The sequence below is a fragment of the Hyla sarda genome, chromosome 2 (assembly GCF_029499605.1).
Source record: "Hyla sarda isolate aHylSar1 chromosome 2, aHylSar1.hap1, whole genome shotgun sequence".
NCBI classification, from domain to species: domain Eukaryota; kingdom Metazoa; phylum Chordata; class Amphibia; order Anura; family Hylidae; genus Hyla; species Hyla sarda.
In genome coordinates this window covers 406,484,788-406,500,818 of record NC_079190.1, presented here as the reverse complement: position 1 = coordinate 406,500,818, position 16,031 = coordinate 406,484,788, and the positions used below count along the sequence as shown (strand labels likewise).

Genomic DNA, 16,031 nt, shown 5'->3' with positions numbered 1-16,031 from the left:
CCTTTAAGTACAGTGTTCATGTGGGATCAATAATGTTCTATTTTAATAGACTGGACATTTCCCATGTATGGCAATAACAATGATTTATTTTTTATTTTTGCAGTTTGGACATTTTTATAAAAAAATTTGGAAAAGGGGGTAATTAGAATTTTTATGGGGTTGTATTTTTTGAAAACGCATCTTTTAAAAAAAATGTAATATATAGACTGTTTTGCACAGGCCATCATTCTGCATTATAAAAGTACATTTACACTTGCTTATTTTGCTGCAGATTTTCCACAGCTGATTTTGAGCAGCAAAATCCGCTGCTGATAATCTGCAGAAAAATACGCACCTGTGAACATACCCTTAGTTGAACAGGAACTAGAGTCATAGGATAACTTCAGAGAGTAAATAAATACTGTAGGGACTACAACTCCCATTGTGGTTTTTGTCTGTGCCAACTCCTCCCCCAAGGGTCAAACTTGGAGGAGTACAGGCTGCACCGACAGAACACAGTGAATTTACACTCTAAAATGTGAGAAGCACAGTCCTGTCCTGAAGAACTACAATACTCAACTGTTAAACACAAAGATCCTGGCTTTTCCAAAACTAGTATTACCAGCAGCCATTGTGTTCAGCAGCCTCCTATACCCCTCCCCCTCTATATGGAGTCGCAGGCTTGTGTGCTCCGTGTGTTGACAGGCCTTCACTTCACTGGCAGAGGAAGGAGGGAAAACATTGGAGATCTCTCTCTCAGACCTGTCAGTCTAGCTGCGGCCACAACAGTGAGTGATAAGGGTGACCGGGCCCTGCCGAGTAGGAGCATGCAGCGCTCCTCTATCTGAATGACAGGAGTGCACTGTCACATCATAGGAGCGTGCTGTGCGGCAGCGCTGCACTCCTCTATCTGCATAACAGGAGCGCACGGTTACATTATAGGAGCGTGCTGCGCTCCAGAAGCGCACTGTCAGTCACATCATCACAGGCGCTCCTCTATCTGGCTGGCTGTCAGGACAGAATCGCACAGTGAGCGCTGTAGGCAGTTGCCTATCCTGCCTATAGGTGGCGCCAGCCCTGAATGCTATTGGCATTATTTACTGTATAAAAAAGAGCAAGGAGGGCCATATAACTAAGAATAACTATATCAGGGTGCAGTACAGAGATCTCTCCCATGACCTACCTGTAGCTATAAGGCCCCTTTCACACTATAAAATTCATCCGTTAAAAGATCCGTTATACACGTCCATTAGAAAAGCTTTAAACGTCCGTTACAAAATCCCATTCTAGTCTATGGGATTTTTTGATTATCCGTTATGACTCCTGCAGTGCTGAAGGACTAATACTACTCCCATCTTGGAACAGACTTGTTTCCATGATGGGAGTAGAAATTCCCTGGCTGCGGGAGTCTGCCGGTGGCTGGGAAGGCAACATTAGTGTTTGTATTACAACCCCTATCATGGAACAGACACTGTTCCATGATGGGGGTTGTAGTACAGGGGCTGAGGGATTGATCGCACAGGGTCTCACTTCTGAGACACGATGCGATTAGAAGTTATTAAGAAGGGGAACAGGTGGCATGCTCCACTCCCCTGCTATGTACGCTATGTAAGATATATAGAATCGTGGGGGGGGGGGGGGGTATATGTCTGGCTCCCACAGCGCTTCTATATATCTTGCCCCCCGCAGCGCATTTATATATGTTCCCCCCGCAGCGCATTTATATATGTTCCCCTGCAGCCCATTTATATATGTTCCCCCGCAGCGCATTTATATATGTTCCCCTGCAGCCCATTTATATATGTTCCCCTGCAGCCCATTTATATATGTTCCCCCCCCGCAGCGCATTTATATATTTTCCCCTGCAGCCCATTTATATATGTTCCCCCAGCAGCGCATTTATATATGTCCCCCCCCCCCCCCGCAGCACATTTATATATGTTCCCTCCTGCAGTGCATATATATGTCCCCCCCGCAGCGCTATCATAAGCCCCATACAGCGATATGAATGAAAAGTATTCTACAGCTGCGCATCTGGCCGGCGCAATGTGCTGCTGAAAGAATACTTGACATTCATAGTGCTGCAGCGGCATCTGTATATAGATGCGCTGCAGGGGTTGGACATATATCCATAAGTCTGGCCCCCCACAGCGCTTCTATAATGAAATGCCATCGCAGCACTATGAATGACAAGTATTCTTTCGGCCAGATGCGCTGCTGTAGAATACTTGTCATTCATAGCGCTGCCTGGGCCTTGTGATAGCGCTGCGGGGGGGGGACATATATAAATGCGCTGCGGGTGGGGGGGGGGCATATATAAATGCGCTGTGAGGGGGAACATATATAAATGCGCTGGGAGGTATATGTCTGGCTCCCACAGTGCTTCTATATATCTTGCCTCCTGCAGTGCATTTATATATGTCCCCTCCCCCCCCCCCCCCCCCCGCAGCGCATTTACTTGGTTGCCTTCTCTCTTTTTTCAGCTTTATGACATGTGATTCAGGGATTTAAAGAGCAATTAAAGAGAATATGTGCCATGCACCTTACCCCAAGTGTTTGATAATAGAACCAAACACAATTTTATTGACAGAATTTAGGCTGACCACAGACTTGTCATTCATGTCATTGTGGACAACAACGCCATCAAAAATGACAAATCTATGTTCAGTTTTGTCTTGATTTGTGGCCTGTTTTTTGTTGATGAGTTGCAGATCTGCTGTTTGCCATAAACATTTTTTCAACAGTCACATATAACAAAGACCAAAAAAAAGCTAAAAAAAAAGGGCAAACAACTTTTCCACAGATATCGTCCTATGCTCGCATGTCTAAGAGAAGGTAAACAAAATGGTATAAAATAGAAGGTTTACTATAAATGCAGAACAACTTACATCTTGTATGAACTCCTCATCTTGGTAGATTTCATATGAAATGTCATGACAGTTTTTCATGGAAACATCACAGTCCCAAATCAATAAAGCTTCTTTATTCTTGATTGTAAGTGACAGATTTTTTACCTCCAAGCCAAATTCAAGCTCTGAAATACATTTTAGAGAGTTAGCAGTTACATTTAATTCTTTTTCCACTGATGTTGTAATGTTTTAAAATGAGATTTTACAGGGTTGTACTTGTTTTTTAATGCACACCCCTTCAGTTGATGCTTTATATACAGTAGGTAAAATAGGTATTGAGTCACCATTTTCTCACTAAATATATTTCCTAAGGTGTTACTGACATGACATTTTCATCAGATGTTGGTAACAACCCAAGTAATCTATACATATAAAGAAACCAAACAAATAAGCTTAGAAATTATGTGTAATAATGTGAAATGACACATTGAAAAAGTATTGGACATGCTTACTGATATTTATTTAATACTTTGTACAAAAGCCTTTGTTGGTAATGACAGCTTCAAGATGTCTCCTTTATGGAGAGCCACATGAATTCCTCTGGCGTGATTTTGGCCCATTCTTCCACACAAACAGTATTCAAATCTTGAAGGTTCTGTGGGCCTCTTCTATGAATCATGATCTTCAGTTCTTTCTATAGCTTTTCAATGGGATTTAAATCAGGTGATTGGCTGGGCCATTTCAGCCGCTTTCTTTTTTCTGTGCAACCATTTGAGACTTTCCTTGACTGTGTGTTTGGGATCAGTGTCTTGCAGAAATGTCCACCCTTGTTTTATCTTTATCATCCTGGTAGAAGGCAGCTGAATTTTGTCAAGAATGGTTTGATTCATAAACTGTACAGGCTGTTTTCCAAACTACCTAGGGGGAAACCAGCCCTAAAGGGGTTTCTTTGTAACATAAACTGATGGCCTATATTAGGATAGAGCATCAATGTAACTAAAACATCCTTGAATTAAAGCAAATCTTCCTTCATAAGTTATTGTTTTGCCAAGTAATGCATAGTAAGACATTTTACTAGCATGTAGGAGCACATACTGCATGTGTGGTCTAGCTGTGCAACCCTTTTCTAAAGCACATATAAATACTGATGCCTGATACTGACTTTCCTCTTATTGACCAGGCAGAGCCCATGTGTCATTGTACAAAATCACAGTGATAGGTCAGTGACCACTGGACAATACTGTATGCAGAATGAACACTTTCATAGTCCTCCACCAGGAATACTGGCATTAACCTCTTCCGGACGCAAGGCGTATGCATACACCCTGCATCCCGAGTCCTTAAGGATGTAGGGCGTATGGATATGCCCGTGGGAATTCCGGTCCCCGCTGCTAGCCGGTCGGGGACCGGACTGGGATGACTGCTGATATCGTTCAGCAGGCATCCCGGCATATCGCTTAGGGGGGGTCCTGAGACCCCACCCCCCCATGTCGGCGATCGCTGCAAATCGCAGATCAATTCAGATCTGCGATTTGTCGCTACTCCGGGCTGATCGGGTCTCTGGTGACCCGATCGCCCGGAAAATAGGGATGATCGGAGCTGTCAGTGACAGCCCCGATCATCCTAAGGGAGAGGAGCAAGGTTGCAGTGGTGCCACCTCCTCCTATCCCCTGCCATTAGTCAGCAATGAATACTGACCAATGGCAGTTGAAGACGGGAGGTTACCATGGAAACCCCCCGCTCTGCCCACCCCTGGATGTTGGGCAAAAGATGCGGTGGGGACCGTCGATCATCGGGGTCATCATCGGAGATCAGTGGCGCAGGTAGGGAGGCGATGGCGCGGAGCATCAAGGAAGGTGGCAATAAAGCGATATTTACTGCTGCCTTCCTAGTGGTTGCCAAACTGCAACTCCCAGCATGTCCAGACAGCCAAAGGCTGTCTGGGCATGCTGGGAGCTGTAGTTTTGCAACATCGGGAGGGTCACAATTGGAGACCACTATTACAGTGGTGCCCAAGCGGTAGCCCTCCAGATGTTGCAAAACTACAACTCTCAGCATGCCTAGACTGCCCCCTCCCATAGGCTTGCATTGAGAGGCGGAGCGTGATGTCCCACGGGGGCGGAGGCCTAACATCACACGCCGCCGGCCCCGTGGTCTCTGATAATCAGACCCGGAGCATGTTCGCTCCGGGTCTGATTATCAGAGACCACGGGGCCGGCGGCGTGTGATGTTAGGCCTCCGCCCCCGTGGGACGTCACGCTCCGCCTCTCAATGCAAGCCTATGGGAGGGGGCAGTCTAGGCATGCTGAGAGTTGTACATGCTCCGGGGACTGATTTTAACTGGGGTGCTGTGTGCAAGATCACGGGGGTCCCCAGCGGCGGGACCCCGTGATCAGGCATCTTATCCCCTATCCTTTGGATAGGGGATCAAATGTCTAAGCGCCGGAGTAACCCTTTAAAGGGGATGTGTCGCCTAGTTTTTTTTTTATGATTAGAAATAATTACTGAAACCTGTTCTTTTTTATTTTTTTCCTATTTTTTTTATTTTTTTTTCCTATTTTTGGATTTTAATTATTTATTACATTTTTTTGTACATTTTTTATCTTGCCTAACTTTTTATAAAAAGCATTTAGTGATAAGATTTACTCCAGGACCCATGGACCATAGACAGCAACAGACAGAACCTGCCTGGCACAGCCAAACATTTATGTGTCCTCTATGGGGAGAGGAGGGGTAAGCCACAGCCAGACCGCTTGCATTACAGTGCAGCACTAACTTAAGGCACACATGAATGCAAAAAAAGTCTGACAGGAACACAAAAATTGTCATTTCCTTATCTAATTTGATCCTATTTTGTGTCATACTACAATTGAAAAGAGGAAATATTTAAATAAATGTTTTCTGTGTGTCCCAGGAGTTTAGCCATGCCTCTCCTTCCCCTGAAACATCTAGTTTATGGCATTTAAAAAAATTGGCTAGAGCTGGAGCCCCCTATTGCTCTAAAGGATCAATAAGTCTTGTCCTGGCTACCCTTCTCAGCAATGTCCCAGCCAAATATTGAACAGATCAAATATAATTTATTTCTAGGTTTAGAGTTATTTTATTATTCATTTTAACCAATATAAATATTGTAAAACTTACCATGAAAGTTGCAGCACAGATGTAAATGAAAACATTGCCACATTGTCCAAATACTTATCATAAAACTTCTTAAATCCATTTTCTGTTATTCTCATCAGATCTGAAAAATGACAAAAATGTAAATATTAGATATTTTTTCATGGAGCTATAACAACATCATATAGGAGCAAAAACATTTTTTGGGCTGCCAAAAATTCTCTCTAGGGAACCCGACCATTTAATGATTTCCATTTGATGAATATTGGATCCAAAAAGTGCAACTAATTTACATAAAATGTATAGTTTTTTATGACATACGTACCTTACATACTTGAAAGTGATACTAGACGTATCTGATTCCTATGTAGGATTTTACACATTTCTTTAATCATCAAATTGCAAAAGCTCCTGACTTCATCACTTCTCCATTAATGTAGCCCTGTGATAACTTAAGAGCAATTTCAGCAAAAACAACAATTCCACTATGTTTTTATGTGTTTGAGTAACATAAAACATGTTACTTTTATTCTGTGTGGCTATGATTGCTGCACTACCAAATATATGTATATTTTTATGTTTCAAAACTTTTGCACATAATAGTACTTTTCTTTGTAATAACTTGTTCTTGTTTAGTGCATTCCAAAAGCCATAGCTTTTTTTTGTTTGTTTTTAGTTGATTTTATGCTGTTTTCACACTATAAAAATACTTCCGTTATAAACGTCCGTCATAAAAATCTTGACAATCAGCCGTTAAACGGCCGTTAGAAAATCCCATTATAGTCTATGAGATTTCTCTAATAGCCGTTTTAACCGTTATTGCCCATTATTAATAACGGCCATTATTTTGTGACGGGCGATAGTAATGGGAGAAATAGTGCATGCACTATTTCTTCCGTTCATTTGCCCGTCACAAAATAACGGCCGTTATTAATAACGGGCCATAACGGGTTAAAACAGCTTTTTGAAAAATCCCATAGACTATAATGAGATTTTCTAATGGCCGTTTAACGTCCGATTTACAAGATTTTTATGACTGATGTTTATAACGGAAGTATTTTTATAGTGTGAAGCAGCCTTAGCCATATGCGGGCTCGTTGTATGTGGGACCGATCATATTTAATTTTTTAAAAGAACCTATTTTGGGGTACATGTAAAGTAAAAGTAGCTAGTATTATAACTTTAGAGTGGGGAGGAAATGGGAAAAAAATTGCTTCACAATAGTTTTTTATATTGTTATATTGTTGACAGTAAGGTTTAAATAATACGTGAATTTTATGGGTCATTACTATGGTGGAAACACCTATTTATTTATTTTTAAACTTTGTCTGCAAAATAAAACTAATTTTTATGGATTAAAATGTTTTTGTTTTGTTTTTTTATTAGTTTTTTTTATGAGAAGACTTTTTTTTGTATAATTAGCTTTTTACTGCGAAGAAATTCCATAATGCGATCTTCTGATATAGATGTAGTAGCCACCCAAAACATTTGTGACATGCTACTCCATTAACAGAATGGGCCCATTTTATTTATGTGGCGCACTCTTCATATACTTTGTATTAGAATGACTGTGCTTTGTAAATTGCATAGAACACCGCTGCATGCTATGTCAATTGCAATGCTTGGCGGTTGTTCATTTGTCAGCTGTGACATCTGTGTAATGTTTTTCAGTATACCAAAGCATTATTGCCTGTCAGTTAAAAAAAACCTGCTACAGCATTATAGGCAGGGGCGTAGCTATAGAGGTAGCAGTCGCACGGGGGCCCTGGTGCCTAAGGGGGCCACAAAACACATCTGCCCCATAAGAGACCAGTATTTTAATTGGCATATGGTGTCCTGTTGCAGATTTGGCATTGGGGCCCAGAAGCTACAAGCTACGCCTCTGCTTATAGGCATATAGCCATGTTATTCCCGAGGGCCTTTGCTTAGCCTGGCTGTCATGGCAACCCATGACTTGCCTATGATTGCATTTACAGGGGGCACTAATGGCACTAGTAGCTGAGCTGCAGAAAGTCCTGAAACTGGGTAAGAGTCCAAGAGGTGGGACCCAGACCTATCAGGCATTTATGACATACCCCCTGGATATATACTAAATGCCTTAGATGGGAATAGCTTTTTAAGGATTAAAGGAGTAGTCCAGTCCTGAAAAACTTATCCCCTATCCTAAGGATAGGGGATAAGCTCCAGATCGCAGGGGTCTGACCGCTGGGGCCCCCCGCGATCTCCTGGTTGAGGCCCCGGCAGCCCGCAGGAAGGGGGCGTGTTAACCACTGCACGAAGTGGCGACTGACATGCCCCATCAATACAACCCTTTGGCAGAGCTGGAGTGCTGCCTTCGGCAAACTCCGGCTCTGCTGTAGTGCTGTGTATTGAGGGTGTGTGTCAGCCACCGCTTTGTGCTGTAGTCAACACACTCCCTTCCTGCGGACTACCAGGGCCTATCAGTACCTTCCTTTAGTATGCAGTGATCAGTACCTGCCTTTAGTGATCAGTACCTGCCTTTAGTATGCAGTGATCAGTACCTGCCTTTCATATGCAGTGATCAGTACCTGTCTTTAGTATGCAGTGATCAGTACCTGTCTTTAGTAGGCATTGATCAGTACCTGTCTTTAGTATGCATTGATCAGTACCTGTCTTTAGTATGCATTGATCAGTACCTGTCTTTAGTATGCATTGATCATTACTTGTCTTTAGTATGCAGTGATCAGTACCTGCATTTAGTAAGCAGTGATTAGTACCTGCCTTTAGTATGCAGTGATCAGTACCTGCCTTTCATATGCAGTGATCAGTACCTGTCTTTAGTATGCATTGATCAGTACCTGTCTTTAATATGCATTGATCATTACTTGTCTTTAGTATGCAGTGAACAGTACCTGCCTTTAGTATGCAGTGATCAGTACCTGCTTTTAGTATGCAGTGATCAGTACCTGTATTTAGTGATCAGTACCTGCCTTTAGTATGCAGTGATCAGTACCTGTCTTTAGTGATCAGTACCTGTCTTTAGTATGCAGTGATCAGTACCTGTCTTTAGTATGCAGTGATTAGTACCTGTTTTTAGTATGCAGTGATCAGTACCTGCCTTTAGTGTGCAGTGATCAGTACCTGTCTTTAGTGATCAGTACCTGCCTTTAGTATGTAGTGATCCGTATCTGCCTTTAGTTTGCAATGAACAGTACCTGTCTTTAGTATGCAGTGATCAGTACCTGCCTTTAATATGCAGTGATCAGTATCTGCCTTTAGTATGCAGTGATCAGTATCTGCCTTTAATATGCAGTGATCAGTACCTGTCTTTAATATGCAGTGATCAGCATCTGCCTTTAGCATGCAGTGATCAGTATCTGCCTTTAATATGCAGTGATCAGTATCTCCTTTAGTATGCAGTGATCAGAATCTGCCTTTAATATGCAGTGATCAGTATCTCCTTTAGTATACAGTGATCAGCATCTCTTTTAGTATGCAGTGATCAGTATCTGCCTTTAATATGCAGTGATCAGTATCTCCTTTAGTATGCAGTGATCAGTATCTGCCTTTAATATGCAGTGATCAGTATCTCCTTTAGTATGCAGTGATCAGTATCTGCCTTTAATATGCAGTGATCAGTATCTCCTTTAGTATGCAGTGATCAGTATCTCCTTTAGTATGCAGTAATCAGTATCTGCCTTTTGTATGCAGTAATTAGTTAGTTATTTTACAAAATATATTGTAACATATCGTAAATTTAAAGCTGTAACTAAAATATAAAGTTAACATATAATATATATATATATATATATATCTGTATATCACAGAGATAGAGAGTATAGGCGAAAAAATAAATCACATATAAAATATATCACACCATCTGACTCACCGACATCTTTCAGTCATTCATTCACACTGGAGTCTGTGTGTTTCTTCACTTTCTCAAGACGTAACATGGTTAATATTTCTAGGAAGTGCATAGAATAAAGCAAAACTAATGGCTGCTCATCATAGTGTATTAACATGGGACTTCCCACAATAGTTCACATTACAGGAAGGAGGACAGAAAGAAGAACAAATGATTAGTGGTGTTCTTCCATCAGTTCCTCTTATTTTAACTGTAAAACTTTTAGGAACAAACTTATTTATTTTTTTGGCTGATAAATGTGTCTATTTAGTAGTAACTATTATTTTTTAAATAAAATTGTACAAAATTGTATATATGTGTATGCACAAGGATATTTAGCGTGTGTCATATATTGTTCTATTTAAAGGGGTATTCCAGGCCAAAACTTTTTTTTTATTTATCAACTGGCTCCGGAAAGTTAAACAGATTTGTAAATCAATTCTATTAAAAAATCTTAATCCTTCCAATAGTTATTAGCTTCTGAAGTTGAGTTGTTGTTTTCTGTCTAACTGCTCTCTGATGACTCACGTCCCGGAAGCTGTGCAGTTCCTATGGGGATATTCTCCCATCATGCACAGCTCCCGGGACGTGACATCATCATTGAGCAAGTAAACAGAAAACTTCAGAAGCTAATAACTATTGGAAGGATTAAGATTTTTTAATAGAAATAATTTACAAATCTGTTTAACTTTCCGGACCCAGTTGATATATATAAAAAAGTTTTGGCCTGCAATACCCCTTTAAGGACCAGACCAATTTTATTTTTGATACCCATGTTATATTCTTTTCTATAATTGTACCGCTTAAAAAAAATCTCAAACCATTTTAACAAAATGAGTATGTTTGAAATTGCCCTATTTTGACCACCTATAACTTTATAATTTTTCCGTTTATGGAGTGGTATGAGGGCTATTTTTTTGCGCCATAATCTGTACTTTTTTATCAGTACCATTTATGAGTAGGTTTTACTTTTTATACATTTTTTATAATTTTTTTTAATAAAATGTGACCTAAAGCAGCAATTTTAGACTTTTAATTTTTTTTTACGTTTACGCCGTTCACTGTATGGGATAATTAACAATATATTTTAATAGTTCAGACTTTTACGCATGCGGTGATACCAAATATGTGTATTGATTTTTTTTTTAAGCTTTTTGGGGGGAAAAATGGGAAAACTGACATTTTACCTGTTTATTGAGGGAGGGGATTTTTAATTTTTTAAACTTTTTTATATTTTTAAAACTTTTTTTTACACTTTTTTATGCAATCATTTGATTGCTAATAGTGTTCAGTGCTATGCATAGAGCATAGTACTGATCAGTGTTATCGGTGATCTTCTGCTCTGGTCTGCTTGATCTCAGACCAGAGCAGAAGACATCGGGAGACAGCCGGAGCCAGGTGAGGGTACCTCCGGCTGCCATGCTGGATGATCGGTTCCCCACAGCAGCGCTGCGGGCAATCCGACCATCCATTTAAAGTATTGCATAGCCGCAGATGCTGTGATCTGTATTGGTCACGGCATCTGAGGGGTTAATGGCAGACATCCGCGCGATTGCGGATGTCCACCATTACCGGTGGGTCCCTGGCTGCAGTGCTCGCGGTCATGGCGGTGCGTAAATGTACATCATGGTGCGTTAAGTACCACGGCACCATGACGTACGTTGTTGTTAAGGGGTTAATCTGTTTTGTGTAAACATCACAAGTCCCCGCAAGGCTTCCAAGGGGTTACGCTGCAGTCTCTCAACTAAAGCTAGTTGTATGTGTATTACCATCTGCAGCCAGCTCAGTAAAGACAGTTATCCGCAACTTGACGTCGGTGTGTTCATTTACTCCCATTGTCTGGCCCAGAAAAAGCTGTCCCCTATCTCGAACCGTGTATAGGATAACGGTGACCTGGCGTCACGTAGTGATCAGGTGTTCTTACTAACACCCCGTGGACACCACAAATATACCTAGCAGGACTGTTTTTCATATACACTGCTCTAAAAGATAAAGGGAACACTTACACAACACAATTTAACTCCAAGTCAATCATAATTCTGTGAAATCACACTGTCCATTTGGGAAGCAACACTGATTGACATTTAATTCCACATGCTGTTGTGCAAATGGAACAGACAACAGGTGGAAATTATAGGCAATTAGCAAGACACCCCCAATAAAGGAGTGGTTCTGCAGGTGGTGACCACAGACCACTTCTCAGTTCCTATGCTTCCTGGCTGATGTTTTGGTCACTTTTGAATGCTGGCAGTGCTTTCACCCTTGTGGTAGCATGAGTCTACAACCCACACAAGTGGCTCAGGTAGTGCAGCTCATCCAGGATGGCACATCAACGCGAGCTCTGGCAAGAAGGTTTGCTGTGTCTGTCAGCATAGTGGCCAGAGCATGGAGGCGATACCAGGAGACAGGCCAGTACATCAGGAGACATGGAGGAGGCCATAGGAGGGCAACAACCCAGCAGCAGGACTGCTACCTCCGCCTTTGTGCAAGGAGGATCAGTAGGAGCACTGCCAGAGCCCAGCAAAATGACCTCCAGCAGGCCACAAATGTGCATGTGTCCACTCAAACGGTCAGAGACAGACTCCATGAGAGTGGTATGTGGGCCCGACATCCACAGGTGGGGGTTGTGCTTACAGCCCAACACCGTGCAGGACGTTTGGCATTTGCCAGAAAACACCAAGATTGGCAAATATCCCACTAGCACCCTGTGCTCTTTACAGATGAAAGCAGGTTCACACTGAGCAAGTAACAGAGTCTGGAGACGCCGTGGAGAATGTTCTGCTGCCTGCAACATCCTCCAGCATGACTGGTTTGGTGGTGGGTCAGTAATGGTGGGGGGTGGCATTTATTTGGGGGGCTGCACAGCCCTCCATGTGCTTGCCAGAAGTAGCCTGACTGCCATTAGGAACCGAGGTGAGATCCTCAGACCCCTTGTGAAACCGTATGCTGGTGCAATTGTTCCTGGGTTCCTCCTAATGCAAGACAATGCTAGACCTCATATGACTGGAGTGTGTGAGGGAGGAAGGCATGGATGCTATGGACTGACCCGCCCATTCCCCAGACCATAATCCGAATGAGCACATTTGGGACATCATGTCTCGCGCCATCCACCAACGCCACGTTGCACCAGACTGTCCCAGAGTTGGCGGATGCTTTAGTCCAGGTCCGCCACCTCATCAGGAGCATGCCCGGGCATTGTAGGGAGGTCATACGGGCACGTGGAGGCCACAAACACTACTGAGCCTCATTTTGAATTGTTCTAAGGACATACATCAAAGTTGGATCAGCCTGTAGTGTGGTTTTCCTCTTTGATTTTGAGTGTGATTCCATATCCAGACCTCCATGGGTTGATAAATTTGATTTCCATTGATCATTTTTGTGTGATTTTGTTGTCAGCACATTCAACTATGTAAAGACGAAAGTATTTAATATGATTAGTTTATTCATTCAGATCTAGGATGTGTTACCTTAGTGTTCCCTTTATTTTTTTGAGCAGTGTATATTATTTTTACCAAGTCATTTTCCTAGCTGCACCATAATTAATATACCATCTGCTTTGGGGAGAAATACAAGGGAACAGCAACAGGAGGAATTAGCGTAAAGAACACCAACTCCAAGAAGTCTAGAGACACAATGACCTTGCATTACCCTTCTCCAGCAAAAAGCCTGTGGAATCCCTTAAGCAGTTGTGACCACTGGGACCAGAACTGTGACCAGCATGTTGCATCTCCCATTTCCTCTCCATCACTGTGCATGCCCCTCTAAGCATAAGTACCTGCCTTTAGTATGCAGTGATCAGTTCCTGCCTTTCATATGCAGTGATCAGTATCTTGCTTTAGTATGCAGTGATCAGTATCTGCATTTAGTATGCAGTGATCAGTATCTGCTTTAAGTATGCAGTGATCAGTATCTGTCTTTAGTATGCAGTGATCAGTACCTGTCTTTAGTATGCAGTGATCAGTTCCTGCCTTTCATATGCAGTGATCAGTATCTTCCTTTAGTATGCAGTGATCAGTATCTGCCTTTAGTATGCAGTGATCAGTATCTGCCTTTAGTATGCAGTGATCAGTATCTGCCTTTAGTACGCAGTGATCAGTTCCTGCCTTTAGTATGCAGTGATCAGTACCTGTCTTTTGTATGCAGTGATCAGTACCTGTCCTTAATATGCAGTGATCAGTACCTGCCTTTCATATGCAGTGATCAGTACCTTTCTTTAGTATGCAGTGATCAGTACCTGCCTTTCATATGCAGTGATCAGTACCTGTCTTTTGTATGCAGTGATCAGTACCTGTCTTTAATATGCAGTGATCAGTACCTGCCTTTCATATGCAGTGATCAGTACCTTTCTTTAGTATGCAGTGATCAGTACCTTTCTTTAGTATGCAGTGATCAGTACCTGCCTTTCATATGCAGTGATCAGTACCTGTCTTTTGTATGCAGTGATCAGTACCTGTTTTTTGTATGCAGTGATCAGTACCTGTTTTTTGTATGCAGTGATCAGTACCTGTTTTTTGTATGCAGTGATCAGTACCTGCCTTTAGTAGGCACTCTGAGTCTCTTTTGAACAGGAACGAGCAGGCTACATGCACAGTGGAAGGCAAACCTTTTAATCGGCGTGGGGGTATTTTAACACAAAATTGCCAGTTCTCACATGGTCTGTAAAGCCCTTGATTTGGTGCCTGACAGATACCGGATGTGGTAAGAGGCATGGCTAGACTGGCTAGACAGCAAGAAAATTGTTGTGACACAATTAGTGTGTCCCTCTTTCCATTATCTAAATGTTGGGAGATAAGCCTGACTGGGAACTAAACCGACTGCCCCTTCACTGTTATATATATTATGGCACTTGCTAGAAATGTTACCACCACTAGCCTAAAAACCCCGCTCACATGCAATGGCCAGTGGCTGCATGACCTTGTGGGTAAAACTGAGACATCATTGACAGAATCATGTAGCCATAAGCCATCAATCACATGTAAGGGAGAATTTCATCTGCATGTAATAGCAGCAACACAAGACTGTACTCTGAAACGTTTTGTCGTGCTGCTTTAACTATTTTGTGACAATTACTGCCCATAAGATGAATGTAACCTACTACACTTACCTGGACTGCAGCTGTAGCTCACTACTAGCACTGAGTAGTTCTCAGAGTAGTCCTCGTATTAGGCTAAACTAAGACTTTTTTTGTAGGCTCAGTCTTTGGTTAGCTGGCACCCTGTACAAAATTACTTTCATGTCCCACACCACTTCCACAGCATCTTAATGAGAAAAGAAAATGCTCTATCCTCCTTTTCATTTTTTTCAATGCACCTAAAATAAAAAGATTATTGTGGGGCCTAGTTTGATCCTTTTATGACATCCCCTCTTTCTAATGCACATCGATGATTCCCAGTGAGCCCCTACTAGGAAGTACCAGCACTGAAATAACTATATGGGGGAGATTTATCAAAACCAGTGTAGAGAAAGAGTGGTGCAGTTGCCATAGCAACCAATCAGGTCACTTTTTTTTCCTTTTTCACGGGCCTCTTTGAAAATAAAAGAAGCAATCTGATTGGTTGCTATGGGAAACTCAGCAACTTTTCCTCTAGACCGGTTTTGATAAATCTCCCCTATAGACTATTGCCCAGATTTATCAAACTCTGTGAGAGAAAAGGTGGAGTGATTTTCAAACAGCAACCAATCACAGCTCAGCTAATGAGCTGTGGTAAAGTGAAAGCTGAGCTGTGATTGGTTGCTGTGGGAAAATCATTCCATAGTTTGATAAATTTCGGCCTATAACCTGAAACACAATGGAGAGATTTATCAAAACCTGTGAAAAGGAAAAAATGCCCAGTTGCCCATAGCAACCAATCAGATGCTTCTTTCATCTTGCAGAGGCCTTGTTAAAAATTAAAGAAGAAAGCAGATTGGATGCTCTGGGCAACTTTTCCTCTGGACAGGTTTTGATAAATCTCCCCCATTAAGGTCCATATTTATCGATCAGCTTGAAACCCTAATTGTCTGTTTTTTCCCCATAGCAACCAATCACAGCTAAACTTTCACTTTACAAGAGCTTGTTAAGATATGAAAGCTGAGCTGTGATTGGTTGCCATGGGGAAAATCAGACAATTAGGGTTTCAAGATGATTGATAAATCTTCCCTTATATGTCCAAATTGTGGCAACCTTATCACAATGTACAGTTATGTCCCATTGTACGCTGTGCCCTTGCCGTCAGCAG

At 42.0% G+C, this 16,031-nt stretch overlaps 1 protein-coding gene across 5 annotated transcripts in view; it reads right to left on the bottom strand.

Annotated features, from left to right (window-relative positions):
• The window catches only part of LOC130356819 (granulocyte-macrophage colony-stimulating factor receptor subunit alpha-like), a 48,809-nt gene extending 33,429 nt beyond the window's left edge, over positions 1 to 15,380 (bottom strand). For 2 of the 5 annotated variants that reach the window (XM_056558801.1, XM_056558800.1), the window contains exons 1-4: positions 14,918 to 15,380; positions 9,796 to 9,873; positions 5,970 to 6,069; positions 2,868 to 3,013 (exon numbers count right to left, since the gene is read on the bottom strand). In XM_056558801.1, the coding sequence (XP_056414776.1) occupies positions 2,868 to 3,013; positions 5,970 to 6,048 (225 nt within the window). In that variant the 5' untranslated portion in view covers positions 6,049 to 6,069; positions 9,796 to 9,873; positions 14,918 to 15,380. Of the gene's footprint in view, positions 1 to 2,867; positions 3,014 to 5,969; positions 6,070 to 6,270; positions 6,607 to 9,795; positions 9,981 to 14,917 lie in introns of those variants that run through there. The other 3 variants (XM_056558798.1, XM_056558797.1, XM_056558799.1) reach the window with 3 other exon arrangements.
• Positions 15,381 to 16,031: the final 651 nt, after the last annotated feature.